The sequence below is a fragment of the Plutella xylostella genome, chromosome 4 (genome assembly GCF_932276165.1).
Source record: "Plutella xylostella chromosome 4, ilPluXylo3.1, whole genome shotgun sequence".
Lineage (NCBI taxonomy): Eukaryota > Metazoa > Arthropoda > Insecta > Lepidoptera > Plutellidae > Plutella > Plutella xylostella.
This window is the reverse complement of record NC_063984.1, coordinates 9,513,717-9,522,030: the sequence shown is the minus strand read 5'-3', so window position 1 is coordinate 9,522,030 and position 8,314 is coordinate 9,513,717. Positions and strand designations below refer to the sequence as shown.

The 8,314-nt window shown below is 37.2% G+C and overlaps 1 protein-coding gene across 1 annotated transcript in view; it reads left to right on the top strand.

Annotated features, from left to right (window-relative positions):
* The first annotated feature begins 422 nt into the window (after positions 1 to 422).
* LOC105397909 (protein Wnt-10a) overlaps positions 423 to 8,314 on the top strand; it is a 28,487-nt gene continuing 20,595 nt past the window's right edge. The window contains exon 1 of the mRNA XM_011569926.3: positions 423 to 1,283. Within this exon, the coding sequence (XP_011568228.3) occupies positions 1,186 to 1,283 (98 nt within the window). The 5' untranslated portion in view covers positions 423 to 1,185. The remainder of the gene's footprint in view (positions 1,284 to 8,314) is intronic.

Genomic DNA, 8,314 nt, shown 5'->3' with positions numbered 1-8,314 from the left:
GTCTGTGGCAAATCAGATGCGATCGGAAATGTTTTGTCAATCCGCACGCGCCCTAATGAAAGGGGTTGCGTGTGCCCTCGACTTGGGGGCTTTGTGACGTATGAATAACAGACGGTTATCCGAGTGTCCCTTCCCTCTCGATTACTAAACGATCTGTCATCAAATGGAGACCTCGGCTATTTGTTGTTAACCTGGCTAATGTCTTGTATCGTGTATAAACGTGGAAAATTGATTATTATTGAATCGGATTGAACCTTAATGGTTTGTGAATGTGATAGAGACATCAATTAGTAGATGTTTTTAGTGAAAAAAGTGTCTAACAGGCGTAAATCAATAAAGAGCGGGCGCAAAGCTCGCAGGGCCAGGGTTAAAGCGCGTGGGGCGGCATTTTTATAGTGCGGGATTGTGTCCGGCGTGGCACTGTCAGGCGGGCGCCGATTGTGAGCACACGCCGCGCACGGCTCCCGGCGACATTAGTTTCGCGTAAACACACGTGGCGAGGTTAATGGGAGCCGCGAGTAGGTGGGGCCGCTGACTGAGGAGGCGTTCGGCCATCGCGCTCGCTCGCCCCCCCGCGTTTTTTTGCCTCTCGGCTGGGCGGCGCACGCCTCGGCCGCACCATGTCCGCGCCGCTACACCACCTCCGCTCGCCGCCAACTCTATACAAACTGCCTACACCGATCACCGAACGATAAATTTAATTGACCGACCGTGTGCATGTTAAAATGCGCAAAAAGTGGCGGAACAGACTAACCAGCCGCAACTGGTCGACGGTTTCGCGATTAAACGAAACGATTTCGAAATTCGTCGCGTAAAGCAAAAACTGCCGGTTAACGGTGCACGCTCAGTTTTGTGACAGATTCTCGCGTTTCCGCACGTTGACGCTTCATTATTGTGGCATTCGGTCACTTGCTAACGAGTTTTTGCCGGAGAAAAAAATTGGCCTCGAAGGAGTTATCGCGCGGTTTTAATTGACATTTGAGCGACAATACCGCGCGACAAATGTCCCAGCCGGGACGGATGCAATTACGCGCTTTTAATTTACGAAAATTGGAGTAAAGTAAAAAAAAAACTGTCTGGTTTTTGTGTCGTCACCGGTTTCCCGTCACGTTGCAGTTTTCGCGGTAGAAAGCTGTGTCAACCGGAAACGATGAGCTCGAGAAAAAAAGCCATAGTGTTGCCAACATGAAGAAACAACAGCGGTGCAGGGACGGCTACTGCAGAATGCAACAAACATTTCCCGCTACAGTTATCTTGGTGTTCAGTTTATTTTTCTCTGCGAGGTAAGTTTAATTAATTTATTATAGTTTAGCAATCAAAAATCTAATTGGTTTAAGTACCTCTATACATTGGAAAACATAAATATGTACCTACTTACGAGTATAGTGAAAATAATATAGATTCAAAATTGGTTCTTTACATAATATCTACCTACATATGGGTCTACCACTGGTTGATTTCTATTGATATACATACTGCATATAGTTCCTAGTTATTGAGTGTTACAGATATTATACTTTATTGCCACATAAAGATTAAACCAGATTCTAATTGTTTTAGTACGGTATTTAGACATATTCGTCAGATGCATAAGGTCCATTTTACAAAGCTAAGCATTAGTCTTGCATGGCTGTGACTAGTTTTGTGTGCTTATAACGATAGAGGTAAAAACTTCATATTTAATTATATATTGTTCAGATTTAAATTAATATTGTTCATAAATATTGTACAGATTTAAATCGAGTTTCGCAAGCGCAGTAGAGCCTCTCCAAGTGACTAAGGCCGTATATTGAAAGAGAGCTGGAAACATATTATGTATAAGCGCTTACTTTTTCATACATTGCCAAACCTATTCTTTATTGCAGGACACGTTATGAAATTGTCCATATTAAATTAAATAAAATGAAAAAGTTCCATCTGCTATTGCCGTATATTAGTACCTTTTTAGTTAGTATTCAATAATAATACAGTCACTTTAATACAGTAATTTGTCTTCTTCTTACCATTGCGATTATTCATGATGTAGTACGAGTTAACTACCGTTTTTGATTAAATACCCACCTGGGCAAGGGGCATAATAAGTACTAATCTAAAGAGAAGCTTAAAACTTAAAAAAAACAATCACATGATAGCAGTCAAGCAATCGATCCGTTTAAAGCAGCGAAATAGAGTCATGGTTAGCGTAGCAGCGCTCCAAAACGTTTTTCATAAGGAAGAGTGACCCCACAAGCCCCATGCATATTCGTCCCTAACCTCATTGTCACAACGAGCCACAAACAAGCAAATAACTAATGAGGAGACTCCATGAATTGCTGATGTGCCAACTACAAAGACTCTCTCATTTAAGCGAGCATTGTCGAGTGTAAGCACTGCATACGAAGACTTTTCATTCGTTTTCTACTTACGCTAATCTAAAACATCTTGTTAAATCAAGCTTAGTGTTTAAAGCAGTTATATAGCAAGTCACTGTTTTTTTTTGTCATAATGGTTTATTCTTAACATTAGATTAAATACAAACCATCCTGTATAGTTTCAGCTTATTGCACAGGTAGCATCGAACATAAATAAATAAATTAATGACGACACCGCCACATAGTGAGCAGTTTCATTAAAACCACTTATAAATAAAATGAATGGATGATGAATGTAAACGAATGCAAATTTATAAGGTGACAACGCGCCGGCCACCAATGGCGTCGCGGGCTCACGGCGACAGCATTTACATATGCGCCTGCGCAATGGTACACTCCGAAGCAATCTGCTTATAGATCTCGTTTTATTATTTGTATGGAGAAAAAAAAAGAATATTCAATGTATTTATGATTTCGTAGCTTCCTATTGTTTTTCAATGCTACGCCGTAGCACTACGGCGTAGGCATAGTCAGGATATTTAAAAACAAAGGAAGTTATAAATACAATTTACTTACATACATTAATCTACATAACTTCCTCTATAAGGTGTAAGACACAAAAATACCCGCGAAACGCATTCACATGATGTGTGATTCAAACCCACGAGTTTTTTTTTTAAATAAGTACATAATGATATACGTATTAACACCCAAGGCTCGAGTACAAATATTTGTCTTTATAGAGATTAATGCCCCGGCCGGAGATCGAACCCGGGACCTTCGGTATAGAAGTCAGGGTCTACAGTCTACACCTATTCTATTCTATTATATTCTCTGTGGGGGTGTAAGTACCTGCACCTGGCTCTCTCGAGTGGAACCTTTGTGCATATCCCCAAGGTCTAAACTGCCTTCCTAAGCTTGGACCATTTCCCACCACGCTGGTCCACTGCGGGGTTGGTGGGTTCACATATCTAGATGTGCTAAATCTAGATATGCAGGTTTCCTCACGATGTTTTCCTTCACCGTAAGAGCGATGGTATACATTGTACTTAAGTTAAAAAAACTCATTGGTACATGTCAGCGCCGGGATCGAACCCGCATCTCTTGCGTGAGAAGCGGGCGCTTACCCGACCAAGCTACCACCACTCTACACCATTCGATCGTCTATATTTAGGTATTTGTAATTGTAATTGTTGTTAATGTTTTAAAACAGATCCAGATTAGGGTATTGATAGGAAGGGACCGTCTCTCCGATATGCCACTGCACGCGGCTGCATAATCTTACGGCTATTTGTCGAGTGATTGATATGCAATTATATACGAATATATAAAATAATTCATAGATTTCTTCATCCAAGCTTCGCTTCTGCTTTCTGGGATAAAAAATGCGTGCGTTTTAATCGGTTCAGTGGTTTTAGTATTTATTCGTTACAAGCTACACGCTAATCTTTTCTCTACCTAATGTTAGAAGGTATGAAGGATGACAGTTGTAGCAAGGTTTTATAAAAGATTTTCCTCCTTAATTGTTTTGGTAAAAGTAGTTTTTGACATTACCATTATTAAATATTAATTCATTTTGAAGCAAAACACAGAAAGAATTATAGCAAACTACGAGTAGGTACATCTGAGTACTAATGGACGGAACACCTACAAGCAAGCTAAGAGATAAACTTAATTCACTAGCCGAGATAAACGGATAACCGCCACCGATATTTATATCCGTTTTAACACTTATCGTGGACAAAACTAATTGACTATCCGCATAACATTTTTAAGGGCACCCGCACACAAATCACCACCAGTATCGAGCAGTTTCTCATGAAGATTATCCGGCGAACAAATAGGTATCAACTACAGATACACATTGTTGGTACAAGGAATTTCAATCAGATTTTTCATCCGCTACGCAAAATAGGCTCAAGCTTTCTTCGGCTTTATATGAAAATGGGCTTTAGTGTTTTCGGTAATAGAATACATTTTAAAATAACGCATAAGCTGTTACGTCTTTTTAAGCTCGACGTTAGAGGATGGAAAAGTATTCGCAGCATCGCGGGCGCGCGCAGGCAACGATGCAAGTAGCTGGAATTTGTATTGAAATAACTAACCTTCTGACTGGAAATCGGAGCATTTCATCAGCCGAGCCGCACTCAGATTTATTATTTTTTATTGGGGACGCAGTTTAAAGCGCAAAATTATTGTTTTTATCTCTCGGCTGGAATTTAAGAGCAATTATTCCAGTTTTGCGCCGGGGATTAATTGGGGCCTCATTTATTTATTTACGTTGTCGTATGAAGGTGCATTAAGGTGCGTTTAATAATATTAAAGTATTTGTGCGTCGAATATGTTTCCTGGAGCAGGCGACAATATCTCGGCCGTCGTCCCGTCAGTGCGTAATGACAGGGCAGTGATAAGGCAGTTTTGCGGAAGATTCATTAAACTGAAGTCGCATTACTTTCGGGCTGTAATGTAATGATAGAGCGACATTCCTGCGCCCGCGTGGGAACCGAGACCGGAACAAGATAACTTTAACAGTTATGTAAAGAAGATACACAATTGTGTTATTTTTTGTCGGAAAATTTTGTTTATTCAGGGTTGACTGCTTCAATAGAGGTAACATAATAATAGTATATGTTTGAAATCTGTTTCGGTGGATATCGTCTTATATTAGCAATAGGAGCCAAGCGGTATCGTTGAAAGGATATATTTCCAGGACTCTTACCATTGAATCGGGAGTCCCGCAGGGATCCCATTTGGGCCCATTCCTATTCAGTTTATTTATAAATGATATTGATAACTTTTTGCACAACTCACTTCATCTTTTGTATGCAGATGATACTAAAATTTATAAAGCTATACTTTCATTAGAAGACTGCAACCAATTACAATCTGATCTCGACTCTTTTCTAGACTACTGTAATCAAAACCAAATTAATTTAATTTAAATCCCGACAAATGTTATTCAATCACCTTTTCACGTAAACATAATCCTATATTGTACGATTATCATTTTTCTGACAGAATATTAAAACGAGTTAACCAAATAAGGGATCTCGGGGTGACTCTCGATTCTAAATTACATTTTAATATTCACATTGACAACATTGTTCTAAGAGCATATAGGAGTCTTGGATTTATTCTTAGAGTATCAAAACCGTTCAATCGTGCTTCTACACTTATAACGCTGTATAACTCATACGTCAGAAGCATTTTGGAGTTTGCCAGCGTGGTATGGAATCCCCAGTACAGGATTCACATTGATAGATTAGAAAAAATACAAAACAAATTTTTAAAATCATTAGACTACCGATTAGGTAACTGGTTTCAAGACTACAAAATCTCAGCTGAGCGACACAATATAATTTCCCTTGAAATCAGACGATCTTACTTAGATTCAATTTTCTTATATAAATTAATAAACAACCATGTAGATTCAATTCCATTACTAAACAAAGTAGAATTTAAAGTACCACGAATCGCTTCTCGTACAAAATTTATATTTTTTTCAAGCTGTTGCAGCACTAATTATGCAAAAAATACTTTTTTTAGACGAACTGCAGATAGTTACAACAAGCACCTCACTGATGTTGACATTTTTGATTTATCCTTAAGCCAATACAAAAAAGAAGTTTTAGAAAGATTTAAAAAAATGTGATAAGTTTCGTTAAACATAATACCTACATATTATTATAATATAGCTACCTATATTTACTAAATTTATTGTTAACCTTAAACTAAACTGTATTATTATTCTTTAAGTGTAAACGTAGCTATGTACCTAGTGTGATTTAATGTAATATTAGTGTATCTTTTTATGGAACTCCAGGTCTATTTACAAAAATGTTTGTTAAATTATTAGTAAGTGACTGTTTGTTTCCTGAATAAAATAAATAAATAAATAAAATAAAAGTATCTTAATAAATTGCTTCGTGAAATAAATATATGAAAAATACCTATTAGTAGGAAACAGAGCTTTTGCATTGCGATTTCTTAAGCTCACCTCAGACTACCCGATGGATTTCAAGCTTGGTACGTATAGTGAGTCGGTAAGCGTTACAACATACTAACATAATATGATCAGTTTTATCCTCTATCTATCTATGGATTTTCTTTCCAATGTATCAATTGTTTATGAAGACTCTATAAAAGATTTCTTAAAGCGAGCGTTTGTATAACGCCATTGTGTCACATACATTGGATATTTTTTATAAAATATATTTATTTCGAATATAGAGCTTTTCTGACATCTAACCATTACTCTACAAGTAAATATGAACTCCAAGTGTGTTTGTCATGAATGAGCCAGTCCATTCTCACTGATAAGATCTTTAGTTGAGTCAACACACATTATTTGTGTATTACCACATCATCCTTTGTTCATGTTGGTTTTACCTCGATGTTACTCCTTTAGACTGGTCCAATATTTATAAAATCATTGTAACCTAGAGGTCATTATCCGTAGTATATACTATAATAACAGATGTTTCATTAATGACAGCTTCCGGAGAAAAGTGAAACTGGCTTTTTTGTATGTAGGTTTATTGTAGGTAAGAGAGTCATTATGTAATGTACTTCGGTATATTCTCCATGTGTAATAAAATCTTTAGTTCCTGACTGTTTAAGCAAAGTTCCATTACTGCTAACACATTCCGGTGATCATTTAAGTACCTATATACATTACTTGTAACCGTTTCAGAGCAAACCTACGCCTTTTAACCGACTTCGAAAAAAGGACGACGTTCTCATTTCGTCTGTATGTTAAATTCACCTTCGACGTTTAAAACTGGCCTTAACGTCTCGCTGTCCTATTATTACAAAAATGTTAACTAAATGTGTCACAGATCCTTGAAATGTCACATTTGTAGATGACGTGCTTCTGATGCAGCCTTCTCGTATCACTTCATCTCTACGTGAGGTGGTGTCATTCATTGTTATAGTGCCACAAACTTATCTGTTCCGGTGAGAGCGAACTAAATTGGTCCATACCTCATTACTTACTAATGAATTTCATATTGACATGACATAGATTATATGGACCAATTTAGTTCGCTCTCACCGGAACAGATAAGTTTGTGGCACTATATAATGTGTTGGGTCATAGAACAACGCGCAGACTTTATGATTCTCTCGGAGTCTATGGATCCTATTCATACTCAAAGTGTTTTGTAGGTGTGTATAGTTGATTTTCTGTGAACGAATTTTTGTTATCTTTAGTACCTAGCTTCTAGACATGAAGCTGGTAATGGCTAGACAGGAAGTCCGGGGGATGAGTGTTGTTTCCTTTGATGATACCTTAGTTTAGCACTAGATTTATACGGGCTGTTGAGGAACCTACTAGTTTACTTAGTTACTGTGATTTAAATAATCATTTTCCGAATCTGCCAACTCCATACTACGTGAAATCATATCCTACAGTATCCACTATAGATAAAATTTTTTTTACGTACACATCGAATGGTATTTAAAAAATGTTATTTTTTTTACTTTTAAAGAAACAAATGCTTTTTTCTCCATCTCCGGGTGGCTCCCGATTACCGGATTCCTGGAGGAGCGTTGGGCCCCATCCAAAACAAACTCGGAAGCTAATTTTGAACAAATTATTTCATCAACAAAATATCTCCTACATAACTGAAATTCCGACCTGGCATAAATTTATGTTATACTCAAATTAATTAGAAGAAGAAATAAGTCCGTGAAATTAATAGGGAATGGAGTTTTAATTAATTCAGTTAAATACCTATATTTTGGTCGAATGTTGATCAAAGATTATCGTGTTATAAAACAAAGTATACCGTGGTTTATGGCATCCATATATATATACCTACTAAGTTTTATAAGATTTCATTATATACAAAATATTGTATCATTTTGATAAAAATCTATAGGGATATTACTTTTACATACAACCTGCTATCTACGGGCCTACTAAAAGTTAAATAATTCAAAATTTTCGTTGGAAATTAATG